The following is a 19,447-nucleotide window of genomic DNA, read 5'->3' as shown; positions in this document are numbered from 1 at the left end:
AAGAACATGAATTTTGGAGTCAGACAAAAACCTCTTTTGAATTATAGTTCTTCCACTAAACAAATAGGATTGAGCAAACCACTTAACCTTTCCACATAACAGGGTGATTACAGTCAACAATAATTTATTGTGCATTTTAAAATAACTAAAAGAGTATAATTGGGATGTTTGTAACATAAAGAAATGATAAATGCTTGGGGTGATGAATGTCCCATTTATCATGATGTGATTGTGACTTATTATGTGCTTGTTTCAAAATACATCATGTACCCCATAAATATATGCACCTGCTATGTACCCATTAAAAATAAAATGAAAATAAAAGTAAACTGTATGGAAAATAAGGATATAAAACACGGCCATTTTTACAGTGTTTTGTGGATTAAATGTGTAAAACATTAACTCAGTACAGGACACCCACACGATGTTTTACATGATCATTAGTGAGGATACTCTTGAAATCTTGGCTTCTATGACTCTGCATTACTATTTATCATATTATGATTCTGTTCCTCATTTTCTCCTTCCGCAAGTCTGTAATTAGGATTGTCCTTTATTAAGGTGAATATCAGTCACGCTATAACTTATATTTTTTTCACAGTCAAATAGCTTAAAATGATAGTCAATACGGGCTACTACATTTCCTCTTTTCCTATTTCTATTAATAATCAATAACTTAGATTTGTCACCTCACTGAAGCTACTCAGAACAAGGTGATTTTCTAATTGCCAGATCCATAGATTAATTTTGAGCATTCACATTAACTTCTTACATCAGAATAATTTGGATACACTCATTAAAAATTTAGCAAAACTAATTGAGAGTCCTTGCAGAACAGCAAAAAGAAAATGGCCTAATTTCTGACTTTTCCATTTGCTAACAATGTGGCCTTTAATGAGAAATTTATATTCTCATAGGCCTTTGTTTTCTTCATTTTCAAAATGGAATAATATAAATAAAGTCACGTATAGACATATATGTTATGGGAGATAATGAGATAATGTATGTTAAATGTTTGATTCATAGTAGAAACTTAATAACTGGTAGCACTTAATATTATTTGATGAGTTAAAATAATTATGCTGATTTAACATAAAAACAGACAAACTATTTTTTCATTAACATAAATAATTTAATTTTAAAAGCATCCTTGAATTTCCTTTTCAAGATAGTTTGATGTTCCTAATTAGCTAAAATTAAATTAAGTGACTCATATACATGTGGCAATATAATTCTTAATGTAATACATGGTAACAAGAAGACATATCTAATGGCTCAGAGAGTACAGTGAGTTCTGATGTAAAACAGCATTTAGAATTCATTTAAGACTACCTAGATATAAATCCAGTTTCAATGGAGATAGAATATCATTTATGGAAATGTATTTTTTACTCAAGAAAAATAACACTTAAACCGTGATCTGATTTTATTATCAGTAAGGTAGTACTCAGTTAACTGTAACTGAATGTAAAGTATTTATCTATTAATTTTATTTCTTATATATATTTTTCTTCCTACATCTTTGGTGAGAAAAATGAGAAAATTATTTTCTACCCATAAATAGCCACCTTCCTTAATTTCTGTTTCAGGCTATGACTAGGAAAACAAATAGAAAGAATTTAATAAAGGGAAATTTTTATAAAAGAATTGAAGAGATGAAAGCGGGCAAAGGAAAAGAAATGATTCAGGAGTTACTTACCAAAGAAAGAAAATATGGCTAGAGAGTGAGACCGAGGGATTGGGCTTCCCAGAATACAAAACAAACTGACTGCTGTGCGTGCCATGTACCATGCACTACTGTGGCACTTAGTGGATACGGGAATGGGGGAGGACCATCAGCAGATGCTCACCCTATAGATGGGGAATCATATGGCCACTGCTAGAACCACAAAGAGAGGGCTGCTGCCACCAAAGCAGGGATCCTCTAAGCAATACAGTCACTTCCACAGTTGCTGCCAGAAGCAAATGAAGAGAAAGAAAGAGAGAAAGGAGGGGTAATAGCTTCTCTCCACTCCTCAATTTCTAATCTCCAAATTCAGGTTTTGGACATATGCCTGAGATGTGGATTAGATATGAAAGTGGGCATGTAAAATAGGAATCAGATATATATATATAATATATATATAAAATATATTATATATATATTATATATATTATATATATATACTTAAAGGTCAGGTAAGAGGTTATCTGAAGATAAAAATGTTTCACCTATGAGAGTATAGATGTTATAATAATGTTCAGAACTATATTACATAGTATAAATAGTAAAATTATATCTCTTCCCACGTGCATATAACATAGCTAGAGTGAAGGTGTGTCATGGTTGCAGTGATTTAACATTGGAACATCACAAAGATAATGGGTTTAGAAGGAATTTAAAGTGGGACTCTGAAGCAAAATGCCTGCTGGAACAGTTTGCTTGTTTGTTTGTTTGGTTGGTTGGTTGATAGGTTACAAAAATTTAGCAAATTTTTTTTTTCTTCTTTCTTCTCCCTACTTTCCCACCACTCCACCTTCTTTTCCTCCTCTGTTTTCATATTTTTAACATATTAGTTCATTTTTTATTAGGTTGGTGCAAAAGTAATAGAGGTTTTCACCTTTAAAAAATAATGGCAAATCCTCAATTACTTTTGCATCAACCTAATAATATTACCTCCAACATAACTTGCTAAAATTGTCTGGCAACTGTTAATATAACTACTATGTTTAACAGCATGCCATCTCATATGTTACCTCAAAAATTACATTTTTGTCACATTCACAAGCATATTTCAAATTCTCCACAAAATCAGTGATACTTTTGTGTGTAAATTGTCTATTATTTTTTGTTCCCAAAGACTAATAAAAATAATTGATTATGGTTCTGCATATAATTGTCCAATTTACATTTACAAACAATTTTATCTTCATAATATTTAGTTTCCAAATGTCCCCATCAGTACATAGTTTAAGAGTATGCTTCTGTTTTATGTATATTTTTGTTGATCTAATGATAAAAAATATATTATTTAATTTTCTTAAATTTTTATCATTTACAAAATAGTATTGGAATATTTTGAATATAAATTAGTTTATGCACTTATGAACATGACTATTTAATATTATGCTTGCCAATATTCTATCTTTCAGAAATTCAGTAACTTATAAATTTTTTGTTTTACATTCTTGCCATCTAACTACACACCATATAAGAATAAACTATTTCTATCATTCTTCTATTCCATCAAAATTGTACCCAAATTTCAGAGTTATATGAGTGCCCTAAAGAAAGAAATAATAATTACAAAGTAAACTGTAAACATCCTTTTAAACTAGGCATTATTAATTCAAAACCTGGGACACATTAACAGTTATAAAATATGGTAAAATGCTAATTCCTAAACCTAGTGGATATTGGCTTAAAAACATTATGCAATTATTCTAATCTTGTCTGTGATGTGTAAGTAGAACTTCTACTTAGAAGTAAGTAGAAGTAGAACCTTGAAAAATGAAAATCTATCAAGGAAGGTACTTTTATTGTTATTTTCACTATAAAATACTCATTGACATTTGTCTATTGATATTTATTTTACTTCCTTTAGTTTTTTGTGTAGAATACACACCTAGTTCAAACAAAATTTATTCCCCCTCTCTGACTTTATTGATGATTTCATATAACTTTGTGTACAGTCAATAACATATTTCTCTATTAAACCTTTCAGTATCTGATACACTGGTGGCTACTCGTAGGGGAACAAACATCTTGGGTTTCCAGGACAATGGTGAATTCTTGTCTATTTCCATAGTGTAACTGAAAACGAAGTGCTCTCAAAGGAATCCCAAATTAAAAAGACTATCTACTAGCCTTATCAAAAGTAGTCAGTATTTTATATTTCTTCCATGTAGGATCCATAATACCTTAGCTTTCCTTCTCACATAGAAACTTTATTAGCTTTTCAAAGAAACATGCAATTTTCCAATAACTGTCCTTAAATGCAGTGTTAAAAAGAAAATGTTAATTCCCCTAATGAAGTCCTATCATAGTTATCATGAAAATGGTAAATGACTGAAATACTATGATGAGTTACTTTAATCTAATCACTCTGTTTTAATGCCATAATATTAGCTGACAGATAATGGGGAAAGTCACATATATTATAGCAGACTTTTATGTTTAAAACAGATACATAATAGACAGCAAAACATTTATTGCAACTTCAAGTCATATTTCCATGGTTTTTAACAACTAAAATATATAGTTATTAGAGTTTACTAAAATATAATTAAATTGGCATTTCTCATATTAGTAAATCTCACATAAGTATCCCTAGAATGTTGAAAAATAGAACATTCAAATATGTGAAGACATTATTATATAATTATGTTTACTAGTATTTATTAACCTTAATTATTTTCAATATTGTGAAGTAGAAAATTTTATCATTTTATATTTATTATATAAATGGGTAATTTAAAAAAATACTTCATATAGAGTAAAAGAGCTTATAACAGTATAAGTAATTATTTAATTTTAACCATTTTTCCAATTTAAATGTTAGAATATGGCCTATGATTATTATTTTAAAATAGTATAATAATTGACTGAATGGCTTTTCATGTGACAAGAAAATAATGATCATTTGAAAACACTAAATTAGTCCATAAATCATGTCTAAATTCATTAATTAGGTAAATGAGCACATGTATGTTCCATGTCACTGCATTCTCATGTTAATGTTTTCTTTATGATGTGTTCCAATGAAGACAGATTGTACTTTCATTTAACCTAAAATGATTAGAAATAATGTTTTGAGGTGTTATGTTACCAGTTGTATTGGGATATATGCATGCATAAACACAAATAAATCATCTCAGAGGGCAGTGGTGATAATTTTGTAAGAAAGTGATATTGGGCACAATGGAAATAATTAATGGCTATATGTATCTTTTAAGAGTAATTGTTATATTCTCAATCACTTGTCTCTAATAGCTTCGTAAATAAAATATTGACTTAAAAACAGAATCAAAACTTTTCTGAAAAGGTTCTCCACATTCCTCAATTTTACAATGTCTAGATGAAACTATAGTAGTATCTTTATACAAACATCTTTAATCATCACCATCATAAGGCTTTATTCAAAATCTCCAATTGCAGTGCTCTTTGTATTTTATGTAAGATGTATCTCTTCTTAATATATTTTTTAAAAATATTTAAGTCAACAAAACTGGTAATGGAATAGATCCTCAGAAACTTTCTATAATTATTTCAGATTAAATAAATTATGATTCATCTTTACCATGGAACATACCACAAAGATTATGTATTATTTATTGGCATAGATTGTATGTGCAAACCCTCTAATGACTGGAGGAAATTGACAAAGAAAATACCACATTATAATATATACATTTTAAGTGCATAAAAAATAATAAAAGTTGTCTAAATTTCATGTTTTGCTAAAACTGAGAGTCAGTGCTAATTAATATTACCTTTCTGGGAAATAGAAGGAGCCATAAATTTTGAGTTAAATTCTTATTGTTGTGGATTGGATAAGTGGATCAAACAAAAAATTGTCAATATGGGAAATGCAAAGCATGCATTTGTAGAATGGTGTTTTTTGTTTTGTTTTAGATTTTCCTTAATGAATATAGAGTACTTGTAAAGAAATACAGTAAAATTCACATAATAAAATGTGTGCAATACTTTCTGATAGATATCTTTGAAATGCACCGAAAAAAGATGGCAGGGTTTATGGAAGGAAGTCAGTTGACTCAATCTCAGTAATTGTAAGTTACTAAAGACACAAATGTGTTTCTCTGTCTCTCTCTCTCTCTCTCTGTCTGTCTCCTAATTGAGAATCTTCATCAATGCCCTCACCTCTCTTGGTCATAATTTTTTTAAATTGACCTTAAATAGCTTGTGATGAGTCTTTACTAATTCTACATCCAAAAAGATCAAAAGTCGTAGCAATGATAAACTTAGCAAAAAAAAAAAAAAAAAAAAAAAAAACCTAGTAGAACATCATAGCATATACTTGAAGAAATATTACATTTATCCCAAATACTCCAAGTTTGTTATAACTATCAATAATTTGGTGCGTCAAGAAGAAAACTCTGAGTGGTGTGTGAAAGAATTCTCTAATTCTCAGATCTGTCATATTTCTCAAGAGTAGCTAGTTTGCTAAATGCTTGGCATTGTTCTAAGTGATGTGCTTGTATTAACTTATTTAAACTTGACAAGGACTTAAAGGGAAGGTACTGTTTTCATCTACATTTTGCCAGTGAGGAACCAGGAGAGGCAAGTAACCTGCCCAATGTCACACAACAGTAAATGGAATCACTGAGATTTACTCCAGGTAGTCCAGCTCCAGAGTTATCACTGAATGAGTTTTTTTATAATTAGATGAACCTTGGGTGGGTTCATCATCAAAATAATTATGGTAAAAATCATATTTGGCATATGTCAGCAACTGTGGTAAGCTTTTACAAGCATTATCCCAATTAAATATCCGAACATAAATATGGGATAATTCCTAGTATTTACCTCATCTTATCCCTAGTTTATTGGAATAAAGTAGCTTGCCCAATATTACACTGCTAATAAGCAGCAGAATGAATTTTTTTTCAGTTGTATACTCTAAAATACAAGCTTACAGTCACTAGAGTCAACTGCTTCTTAGAAACCTTAGAAAAATATACTAATTAACATTTTCAGGAGTTTATACAAAGTGGGGACACTCTAAAATATACTTAAATTGATTAATTGCTGAACATAATTTTCCTGTATTTCTAGTTTTCTCAATGATTCAAGATGGCCTTTGGAATTATAGTCATGTATAGCCTTAAAGATCAATGGAAAAAATGAGAAGGGAGACATTATAGAAGGTTTGAAGTATTTGCAGCATAAAGAGAACAAATTGGAAAGGTTGACTTTGGAAGAAAATTTTTAGTAGTGTATTTCATGGGTCTGGAGAAAACGTTGAACCTGAAGATCAAACTCTAAAGTCAATGGTAAAAACAAATTTTCTGGAAACATGGTGTCTTTAAATATAGTGAGTTGAGAATATCTACATTTTTATCAATATCCATTTTTGAAGGAAGAAAAAGCTTTCTTGGGGAGATAGTGGTTTATATTTTTCTACTTTAAATATCAGGCATCATTTTTATTTATATAGAGGAAAAAATGCCAAAAGTTAGAATAATGAAAATTATGCATAGTTTTACACAAATAGTTAAGAATATACTGTCAATATCATCTTATCTAAGAATTATTTGCATATTGCTGTAACTTGTGCTAGAAATCAAAGGAACACTTTCGTGACAAAAAGGGTGAAAATAATTTACTAGAAAATAACCTACTTTGAAATTATTTGGAGAGGAAACTTTCATTAACAGGCTGGTGGTCTTTTTGCATTTCTCAGTGCTCAGACAAAAAAATGAAATATTTCAAGCAGGAATTCTTTTAATAACAAGAATTCTAGGTTTAAGGCTGGCTTTTGATGGTCAAAGATAGCCTTCACTAACTTTCAGGTAATCAAGAATTTGCAGAATTGCAGGAAAATACCAGTGATAAGCTTAGTTGTTTGCAAAATCAAATGGTTGTTTTTAATAAGAATTCTGTTAAGTCAATGCATAAACCTCACCTCTAAAACTTTCTGAAGTCCCTGTACCTACCCGCCATGACATGAACATTCCAAATCTTATGGAAGTGCTTCACTGACAAATACTTACATCTATACCCAGCACATGTTCCCAACATGGTGAATTTGCCTTTCTCACACATGTTTCTTTCTGGAATTTTATATTTGATAGAAGCTTCAGCTCATTTACTCTCAACAAATGATACAATTATTCAAATGTTGCCACAGCCATATTTTTCTTTAATATTACTGCCAGTGACATCTTGACATAACCATGAATTATTGTGCTGTGCTTCATGTACTCCAGTATCAATAGGATATGCATGATTTATTTTAACAGAACAGCCATTACTTTAAATATCAGCTTGTTCCTGTGGTTTTCTTGTTCATTGTGACATTAAATAGGCTAATAGTTTGTTTCAGCAGAGAATTCTCTGTATATCCTTGGATCATTTTTAAGGACTGTCGAACCAAAGAAAAATTATAAGATAATTCATATCCAGAAGTCTTACTGTGAGAAATGTGAAATCACTGTGCTTATGCTGGTCGTATTATATAATATATCTTAGCAGTAGCAGGACAGGGTGCAGCAAAAAGGGCAATGGAGTTTGAGTCACATCACTAAAGAAACTAATATTTAATGACAATTTATTATCCAAAAAATACACTAGACCATTTCACATGAATTACCTTACTTAACATTCACAAAATCTTGAGAGTTTGTAACAGTACCACTTTTATTTTTAAATAAATCTCTCTCTCTCTCTCCTCTGCCTATTTCTCTCTCCATCAGTCATTCTTTACTCCTCATCCTCTCTCCTTTCCTCCTACTTCCCTTTCTCTCCCTTTCTCTCTTTCCTCTTACATCCGTGTGTATTTTGCTTCTATCTTATTATAAGCAGCAATATGCTAATAACCTCTTAATTTAAAACGATGTCTGTTACATCCATTCTTTAAATAATATTTTAATATTGTAATCAGCTGTTATACACATTACATTTAAGTAAATATTTAGAGTCTTTTTTTTACATTCTTAGAGAATGTATATGTGCGGTCATTCTTCTCAACTCTCCCAGAAATAATAAAATCTTATAGTTAAAACCTAATAAACATAGTTAGATAGTGAGACAGGTATTATTCTTATCTAACAAGTCTGATGCTTTAAGAATTCCTATCACATTAAGTTGAAATACAGTACGTTAATTCTCATTAATTACAAAATACCCTAAACGTACAATCTATTATTTAAAAAACCTATGCATTGACATTTTAAATGGACTTCTTGCAATGTAAATTTCTATCAATTTTTCATTAATTACCAAATAATTACTTTAGTACTTTTCATATTAGTTATTGATAGAAAGTTGTAAGTTAATTGTTTAATTCTCCTTGTGACTAGTTATTCATTTCAGTATAAAACATCATTATCATTTCTAAGTTTTTACAGAGGAAATATTTCAAGTATGTTTTCATCCAAAAGGGAATATGAGAAGAGACAAGATCACATGTTCTAAGTGCATGGTTTTTCAAACAAGGAACAAAAACCTCTGATGAGTTTCTTGTCTAGTAAAACATAAAATGCTAAGATGGGGTTGGAGGTGTATGTGGGAGTAGGGACAAGTAAGAATAGAGATTATCAATGAGAAACCATAAAATTTAAAATGAAAAAAAAAATACCAGCTAATACATTGCACCATTCTGTCAGATGAGAAAATGTACTGAAGAAATTGCCATAGACAAAGCCTGGTCCATGACAAAATATTCACCAAATAACAGTTAAAATGTAAAAAAATAAATAGAGGAAAAGCTGTGGAATTTTCATGAAACTAAATGTATCAAAATGAAATGATTATTCATTAATATGACTTTACATGCATTTTTGAAAGACAAATTTAGGGTGAGAGAACATAGTTATTGTCGAGATGTGACAAAATATTCACTAATAATCAGAATGAATACAGTTTAATACTTTATTGGTCAGTCTCAATTTTTGACATATTAAAAAGAATATCTGACTGAAATTTATATTGCATGATTCCAGGATGTTCATCTCATATATTTAAATGTTTACTAATCTTATTTAGTTTTCCCAGTCGGGAAATATCTTTGCTAACCACTGCAGTTTTTGCTATAAAGGTGTCACCAACTGGCCGGGCGCGGTGGCTCACGCCTGTAATCCCAGCACTTTGGGAGGCCAAGGTGGGCGGATCACGAGGTCAGGAGATCGAGACCATCCTGGCTAACACGGTGAAACCCTGTCTCTACTAAAAAACAAAAAATTAGCTGGGTGTGGTAGCAGGTGCCTGTAGTCCCAGCTACTCGGGAGGCTGAGGCAGGAGAATGGGGTGAACCCGGGAGGCAGAGCTTGCAGTGAGCTGAGATCGCGCCACTGCACTCCAGCCTGGGCGACAGAGTGAGACTCCGTCAAAAAAAAAAAAAAAATGCTGTCACCAACTAGTCAGACAATGGCTCCCCATTGCCTTACTCACCTTTAATTCAATGACTTCATAATAATTCTTACCACCCACAACTACTTAAAGTTGTGATGTGGGTGAAATATGTTCTCATTCATTCAAAATACTTGATAAGAAACCTACGTGGGCATTGTGCAAAAACCAAAATGGATTAAAATTTTATTCTGGCTTCATAGAAAAAAATCACTTCTCTTATGGGAAAGTCCTAGTGGATTGGAGTCTGAAGTTACTGTTTTTATCTTTGCTCCACTACCTGCCTACCACCTGCATGAATTTAAATTTACTTATCATTCCTGAGCTGTGATTTCTTCAACTGTGAGTCGAAGAAAATACAGCTGGACTGTGGTACAATTTTCAAAGAAACATAAAATGTCATTCACTGTGCAATTTCATCTCGTGCATCAACGCGAAGGGAGTATAACTGATAATGTAGTAACGAGCAATATATGCAAAAAACTAAATTTTACAAATATCAAAACCAGTACAAATAATTACATGGAAAAAATATTATACTTATCTATAAAATAGTATGCTTTTAAATTACCTAGAGAACATGTTAAGTCCAGGTGAAAACAATATATTTAAATACTATAAATTTATAACTCACATTTTAAAGACAAATCATATTAGCTTTACCTTAAAATAAGTTTTTGAACTATATAGTTGTTCCTAGAAAGATATGTCAAAAAAGTGTGCATGAGATACAGATCTTAAACTTTTGAGGTTAACATGGGGAAAACTTACTTTCTCTGAACAAGAGTCTCTACTTAAGCTATACAAATTTTCTTAATAACTGGATTTAAATTTACATTCTTATGATGTTTCAAGAACACAATTCTTAGTGTGAATAAGAAATTGTTAAGATGGCATCGATATTCTCCTACCATTTCAACTCATTAGATTAATAAGTACTTACTGAGGGACTCCTCCCTGACATACATTGATAGAAGCACTGGTTTTAGACTCTGAGTCCCAAACACTGACATCTTTTTTTTTCCGTAAGTATTGGGGTACAGGTGGTATTTGGTTATGTGAGTAAGTTCTTTAGTGGTGATTAGTGAGATTTTGGTGCACCCATCACTTAAGCAGTATATACTGCACTATATCTGTATTCTTTTATCCCGCACCCCCCTCCCTCTCTTTCCCCCAAGTCCCCAAAGTTCACTGTGTCATTCTTAAGCGTTTTGGTCCTCATAGCTTAGTTCCCACATATTGGTGAGACTATATGATGTTTGCTTTTCCATTCCTGACTTACTTCACCTAGAATAATAGTCTCCAGGCTCATCCAGGTCACTGCAAATGCTGTTAATTCATTCCTTTTTATGGCTGAGTAGTATTCCATCATATATATATATATGATACATGCCTATCGCAGTTTCTTTATCCACTCGTTGATTAATGGACATGTGGGTTGATTCCATGATTTTACAATTGTAGATTGTGCTGCTATAAACATGCATGTACAAGTATCTTTTCAAATAATGACTTGATTTCCCCTGGGTAGGTACCCAGTGGTGGGATTGGTGGATCGAATGGCAGTTCTACTTTTAGTTCTTTAAGGAATCTCCACACTGTTTTTCATAGTGGTTGTAATAGATTACATTCCCACCAGCAGTGTAGACGTGTTCCCTGATCACTGCATCCACACAAACATCTAAGGTTTTTAGATTTTTCAATTACGGCCATTCTTGCAGGAGTAAGGTGGCATTGCATTGTAGTTTTGATTTGTATTTCCCTGATCATTAGTGATGTTGATTATTTTTTCACATGTTTGTTGGCATTTGTATATCTTCTTTTGAGAATTGTCTATTCATGCCCTTAGCCTACTTTTTGATGGGATTTTTTTCTTTTTTTCTTACTGATTTGAGTTTGTTACAGATTCTGGGTATTAGTCCTTTGTCAGATGTAAAGGTTGTGAAGATTTTCTCATACTCTGTGGGTTGTCTGCTTACTCTGGTGAATGTTCCTTTTGCTGTGCAAAAGCTCTGTAGTTTATTTAGGTCCCAGCTATTTATATTTGTTTTTATTTCATTTGCTCTTGGGTTCTTGGTCACGAAATCCTTGCCTAAGCCAATGTCTGCAAGAGTTTTTCCAATGTTATCTTCTAGAATTTTTATAGTTTCAGGTCTTAGATTTATGTCCTTAATCCATCTTGAGTTGATTTTTTATAAGGTGAGAGATGAGGATCCAGTTTCATTCTTCTACATATGGCTAGCCAATTATCTCAGCACCATTTGCTGAAAATGGTGTCCTTTCCCCACTCTATGTTTTTGTTTGCTTTGTCAAAGATCAGTTGGCTATAAGTGTTTGGGTTTATTTCTGGGTTCTCTATTCTGTTCCATTGGTCTATGTGCCCATTTTTATGTTAGCACCACACTCTTTTGGTGACTATGGCCTTATACTGTAGTTTGAAATCAGGTAATGTGATGCCTCCAGATTTGTTCCTTTTGCTTAGTCTTGCTTTGGTTATGCAGGCTCTTTTTTGGTTCCATATGAATTTTAGAATTGTTTTTTTCTAATTCTGTGAAGAGTGATGTTGGTATTTTGATGGGGATTGCATTGAATTTGTAGATTGCTTTTGGCAGTATGGTCATTTTCAAAACATTGATTCTCCTCATCCATGTGCATGGTATGTTTCCATTTGTTCGTGTCATCTATGATTTCTTTCAGCAGTGTTTTATAGTTTTCTTTGTAGAGGTCTTTTGACTCCTAGCTTAGGTTTATTCCTAAGTATTTTAATTTTTTTTTGCAGCTATCGTAAAAGGGTTTGAGTTTTTGATTTGATTCTCCACTTGGTCACTGTTGGTGTATAGAAGAGCTACTGATTTGTGTATATTAATCTTGTATCTGGAAACTTTGCTGAATTCTTTTATCAGTTCCAGGAGCTTTCTGGAGGAGTCCTTAGGGTTTTCAAGGTAAATGATCATATCATCAGCAAACAGTTACAGTTTGGCTTCCTCTTTACTAATTTGAATGCCCTTTGTTTCTTTCTCTTGTCTGATTGCTTTGGCTAGGACTTCCACTACTATGTGGAAGAGGAGTGGTGAGATTGGGCATCCTTGTCTTGTTCCAGTTCTCAGAGGGAATGCTTTCAACTTTTCCCCATTCAGTATTATGTTGGCTATGGGTTTGTCATAGATGGCTTTTATTACATTAAGATATAAAGGAGAACCTATCAGATTAACAGCAGATTTCTCAGCAGAAACCCTACAAGCTAGAAGGAATTGGGGCCTATCTTCAGCCTCCTCAAACAAGACAATTGTCAGCCAAGAATTTTATTTCCAGTGAAACTAAGCATCATATATGAAGAAAATATACAGTCTTTTTCAGACAAACAAATGCTGAGAGAATTTGACATTACCAAGCCACCACTACAAGAACTGCTAAAAAGGAGCTGTAAATCTTGAAACAAATCCTGGAAACACGTCAAACAGAACCTCTTTAAAGTGTAAATCATACAGGACCTATAAAACAAAAATGCAAGTTAAAAAGCAAAAACAAAAAAACAAAGTACACAGGCAACAAAGCGCACGATGTATGCAAGGGTACCTCACATTTCAATACTAACATTGAATGTAAATGGCCTAAATGCTCCACTTAAAAGATACATAACTGCAGAATGAGTAAGAACTCACCAATCAACTATCTGCTGCCTTCGGGAGACTCAGCTAACACATAAGGACTCACATAAACTAAGGGGGTGGAAAAAGACATTTCATACAAATGGACACCAAAAGCAAGCAGATGTAGGTGTTCTTAGAGAAAACCAACTTTAAAGCAACTGCAGTTAAAAGAGACAAAGAGGGACATTATATGATGGTAAAAGGCCTTGTCCAACAGGAAAATATCACAATCCTAAACATACAAGCATGTAACACTGGAGGTCCCAAATTTATAAAACAATTACCGATAGACTTAAGAAATGATATAGACAGCAACAAAATAATAGTGGGGGACTTCAATACTCCACCGACAGTACTAGACAGGTCATCAAGACAGAAACTCAACAAAGAAACAATGGATTTAAACTTTACCTTGGAACAAACTGACTTAACAGATAGATATACAGCACATTTTATCCAACAACCACAGTATACACATTCTATTAAACAGTGCATGAAACTTTCTACAAGATAGACCAGTAGATAGACTACATGATAGGCCAAAAACGAGCCTCAATAGATTAAAAAAATTAAAATTATATCAAGCACTCTCTTAGACCACAGTGGAATAAAACTGGAAATCATCTCCAAAGGAACCCTCAATACCATGCAAATACATGGAATTTAAATAATCTGCTCCTGAATGAGCATTGGGTCAAAAGCGCAATCAAGATGGAAATTTAAAAATTCTTCGAACTGAATGACAATAATGATACAACGTATCAAAACCTCTGTGATATAGCAAAGGCATTGCTAAGAGGAAAGTTCATAGCCCTAAGTGCCTACATCAAAAAGACTGAAAGGGCACAAACTGACATTCTAAGGTCACACCTCAAGGGACTAGAGAAACAAGAATAAACCAAACCAAAGCCGGTAGAATAAAGGAAATAACCAATATCAGAGCAGAACCAAATGAAATTGAAACAAAAAAAATTACAAAAGATAAATGAAACAAAAAGCTGGTCCTTCAAAAAGGTAAATAAAATGGATAGACCAATTACAAGATTAACCAAGAAAAGAAGAGAAGAAATCTAAATAACCTCACTAAGAAATGAAACAGGAGATATTACAACTGACACAACCAAAGTGCAAAAGATGGTTCAAGGCTACTGTGAACACCTCTATGCACATAAACTAGAAAACCTAGAAGAGACGGATAAATTCCTGGAAAAATACAACCCTCCTAGCTCAAATCAGGAAGAATTAGACACCCTGAACAGACCAATAACAGGTAGGAAGATTGAAATGGTAATTTAAAAATTACCAATGAAAAAAAGTCCAAGACCAGACGGATTCACAGCAGAATTCTACCAGACATTCAAAGAATTGGTACTAATCCTTTTGACACTATTCCACAAGACAGAGAAAGAAGGAACCCTCCCTAATTCATTCTATGAAGCCAGCATCATCCTAATACCAAAACCAGGAAAGGACATAACCAAAAAAGAAAACTATAGACTGATATACTTGATGAACATAGGTGCTAAAATAATTAGCAGAATACTAGCTAACCGAATCCAAAAACATACCAAAAAGATAACCCACCATGATCAAGTGGGTTTGACACCAGAGATTCAGGGATGGTTTAACATAAGTAAGTCAATAAATGTGATACACCACATAAATAGAATTAAATACAAAAATCACATGATCATCTCAATAGATGCAGAAAAAACATTGACATCTTGAAGCATAGTATCCAAAGGAGAAAAAGATGTTTAATAACTGTGCACATAAAAATGAAATTACAAAATGAAGTCTTATAAGGAAAAAACTAATTGGATTCATAACTGAGTTTATTTTTAAATCAATTATACAACGTATTACAAGAAGGAGTAAAACAAGTTACCTCAAATCCTCATAACGATACATCTATTATATGAAAATAACTTTTAAAAAATACATTTTGTTCTCTCATTGATTAAAATTTAAAAAAAGAAACAAATCCCCCATTACACAACATGCCACTACATGCTTATTATTTAAACATAAATACAGAAACCCAGCTTTTGCTAAAAGTGAACAATTCTTCACAATGTTCTTCTCTATTACTTTGAATAACTTAATGATAAAAGTGTTCTAAATATTGCTTCCAATATTAGATTATTTAATACAACTGAGTGAATACAAATTTGAAATTGTATACAAAATGATTTGGATGTTAATGTGTATGTTAATAGTTCAAATATTTATTGTTTCTATTTTATTAATGTCTCAAAGACAATCAGATGCCAAACAGGGTGTTTAATTGATAATAGGAGGCAATAATATAGTTGTAGTCTTAGACCTGGCTCTTCTGTGAACTTGATCAAGTTGCCTAATTCTTCTCGGTCTCTTGTATCTTCTAATGTAAGGATGTAATTTCATATTATACTATATATAATATCTCATACTATGTTATCACTTTTCATAGATTTTTAGTCATAATTACATAAATATTGCCTTAATAGGTTCTGAATGTACTCATTTTATATAATATCAACAGCAGTCTTAGTAACTTAGTCACTAGGTTTCACAGGACTTCCATATTCAATTATAGAATAAATTAGTATTTATTTAGATATTTAAAAATTGTATATTCCAAAACCCAGAAAAGAATTGTGTATCAGTTGTCCATTCCTGCTACAACAAATTGCCACAAACTTAGTGGCTTAAACAACACAAATGTATTATCTTGCAGTCTGGAGGGCTGAAGTCCAAAATGAGTTTAACTGGGCTGAAATTGAGGTGTTGGCTGGACAGCATTCCTTCTGGAAATTATAGGAGAAAATGTTTTATTATTATTTTTTTAAATATGACTTTAATCCTTCTTAAAAACTCTTAGAAAAAATGATTATGTCTCTAACAACTAATTCCATTTTGTTTTAGGTTAACAGGATTCCATCTGCCACCTCCAGTGACAAGTACCAAATCTGTGTTCTCACTACGTTTGACCAGTGATTTTGCAGTTAGTGCTCATGGGTTTAAGGTATATTACGAAGGTAAGTGATGGTAGTGGCAAACAAACCACTGCCCTTAAGGTAATCAAACAAAATTTTTCAAGTAGGAAAGAAGAATCAACATCAAGAGAGATATAACACATCATGTTATCTCAAATCTTGTCCTGAAATTTATCTTGTTATTAATCATTAATGTATAGTAAAATGCTATACTTATTGGGCTTTGATATTTCGTATCACTATGTCAGACCATTAAATTGCTACAGGGTTACGAATTAACAAAATGGAATTAAATGTGAGAGTAATAGGACTCTAGACCTGATTTGTGTGTCAGGCATCATAGACCCTACCCTAGAGTCCCTTGTGCTGTGCCACTCTACCAGAAAGTAAACTAGTAATCTGTCTTCTCTGAAAGTTAGAGTCAAAAGAAAAAGTTAAGAAAGACACAAGAGTTGACATCTACTCCTGAAACAGCCTTTCCAGGAATAAGATCAATAATCCCTTAAACCAGGAAGAGGACAACTAAATATTTCTCAAAACTGAAGGTTGTGTTTTTTCTTTTTCCTAGAAGTTTGGTGGAAACTCAGTTGGCATCAAAACCTGATGCCAAATGAATAGAGGACATTTATGATCTTTATTTATCACACTTAGTGTGAATACTCGTATGTATCACTAGGAAAATACCGTTTGATAATGGGATGGTGCCCAGGCTCTACTCAGAGTGTTTAAAGGCACGGAATCTACATGTTTTGCTTTTTTAAAAAACGTGATAACAAAAATAATTCTGATGGAAAAAATAATTTGTTCTTGAAGGTTTCAGATAGAAATCATGGACTTACCATTTCTTATCTATGTGATATGACAATAAAATTTCCATCTAATTTAGGAAAGAGTCCTTTTCTTCCCCATAGGGATAGTGTATCAGATTTCAATTCATCTCCCCAGGACCATATTACAGAATTTATCACATCAGGTCTAACATTATCATAAAGAGATACATAAATACCATAGCAAGGGCAATTAATTTCTAAACCGTATAATAATTCAAAATATAATGTGTTTAAAGAAAACAATCACGTATTAAATAGAATTGTTTCAGTATAAATGTTAACATTTTGCATGTAGGGGAATGTTTTAAACTAAACACTAATTCTAGTACAGCATTTATCACTAGAAAAAAATATCCTCTGGCTAATAATTTAGTAAAAATCCTTTCTCTGTTTTATATCCTAAATAATGTCGGATAGCAGCAGTTTTGAACATTATTTTCTACCTAATACTTTTCTGAATTGTCTTTTGTCTAGCAAGGGAGGATAAATTTCAAGACTTAATGTCCTCCACGGTGATAGTAATAATCATTATTTTTCTAAGGAGCTCTCACAATAGTTGAATATTTTTTATCTTGGCAACTTAATTCATAGTTTAAAACACTATAACCACAAAAGTTTAATTTTAAGGTATAATTTTGGCAATACTGAAGAAGAAGTTAGTAATGCAATTATTTTGTACTAAGGGCTCTTAACAGAAAACCTGTATTCTGTTCATCAAAATATAAAGATATTTTTAGATTAGTTTAAGCTTTCAGGAAGTACTAAGTATATTGAAAATGTACTTGTGAATTATGAGGTTGGCATGTTTTTTGGTTTGGCTGTCAAGTTTCATGAATTCATACTAAAAAGTATTTTCGTAGCTCCCAATTGTTTCTACATATACCACATTAAATTTCTGTCCATCCTTTTCACTTAAGGGAAAATAGATTCATATATTTTTGACATTTAAATGTATGTTTGGCATGTGCTGGCTTAAAATATAGGATACTTGACATTCAGATCGTACTGAAGGATTGGTTATCATGCTGCAAAATCCTCAGATATTGATTCACAATGAGTATCTTGTTCAATGCATGTTAGTTTTCAATTTAACATCTTAAAAGAATTTAAAAAATTATCTCAGTTTTATAAGTGAAAAGTCCTGGTGTTCTTTGCCGATTTCTCTGCTTGGAGTCCCACAAGGCTAAAATAAAAATTTCAGAGGGCTTGGTTTGTATCCAAAGGTTTTAGGAAAAATCTGCTTGCTGGCATATTCTGGTTGTTAGCAAGATCCAGTTCTTCAAGTTTGTAGGACCATGATAACTGTTTCCTTCTGGCTCTCAGCTGGAGGCTGCCCATAGCTCCTAAGGCTTTCTTTCCTCTCCACATAGAGGCCTCATACCTTAGAGCCAGCAACTGGTAAAAAGAATCCTCCTCACCTTGGAATCTTTGATTTCCCCTCTGATCCATCTGTCTGCTACTTTCTCCCTCCACACATCTTGTACTCTAGGTGAAGAAATTTCTCAGCTTTTAAAGTCCGTGTGATTCTCTTGAGCCCATCTGGATAATGAATGCTAATCTCCCCATCATAAAGTCCTTAACCTTAATCATATCTTCAAAGCCTTTTTGGCCATGTAACATGACATGTGTGCAAGTTCCAGAGATATCTTTTTGGGGAGGTAGAGGGGCATTATTTGGCCTACGATTTCATGCTTAAGTCTATGTAACATGATCCAGAGGGAGTAGCTGCTAGCATTTCTATATTTAACTGTAGCCAGTGATACTGCCAGGGCCAACTGGCATATTGTGAAGCTCAGAAATCTTATCTTGGAATTACAGAATCTGTCTCCCACTCCCCTGCATTTGGATCCAGTTTTTTGTTCTGCATTTACCTCAAATTACAACTCTTGCCCTGTGTATGATACAGTAAAATAGATCTAC

The 19,447-nt window shown here is 32.5% G+C and overlaps 1 protein-coding gene across 2 annotated transcripts in view; it reads left to right on the top strand.

Annotated features, from left to right (window-relative positions):
• CSMD3 (CUB and Sushi multiple domains 3) overlaps positions 1-19,447 on the top strand; it is a 1,213,340-nt gene that overhangs the window by 139,342 nt on the left and 1,054,551 nt on the right. For both annotated transcript variants that reach the window (XM_030795533.1, XM_003256134.3), the window contains exon 3: positions 16,627-16,739. In XM_030795533.1, coding sequence (XP_030651393.1) covers positions 16,627-16,739 — 113 coding nt within the window. The remainder of the gene's footprint in view (positions 1-16,626; positions 16,740-19,447) is intronic.

The sequence above is a fragment of the Nomascus leucogenys genome, chromosome 16 (assembly GCF_006542625.1).
Source record: "Nomascus leucogenys isolate Asia chromosome 16, Asia_NLE_v1, whole genome shotgun sequence".
Classification (NCBI taxonomy): Eukaryota; Metazoa; Chordata; class Mammalia; order Primates; family Hylobatidae; genus Nomascus; species Nomascus leucogenys.
The sequence above is the reverse complement of the archived record's forward strand: the minus strand, read 5'-3'. Positions and strand labels throughout refer to the sequence as shown.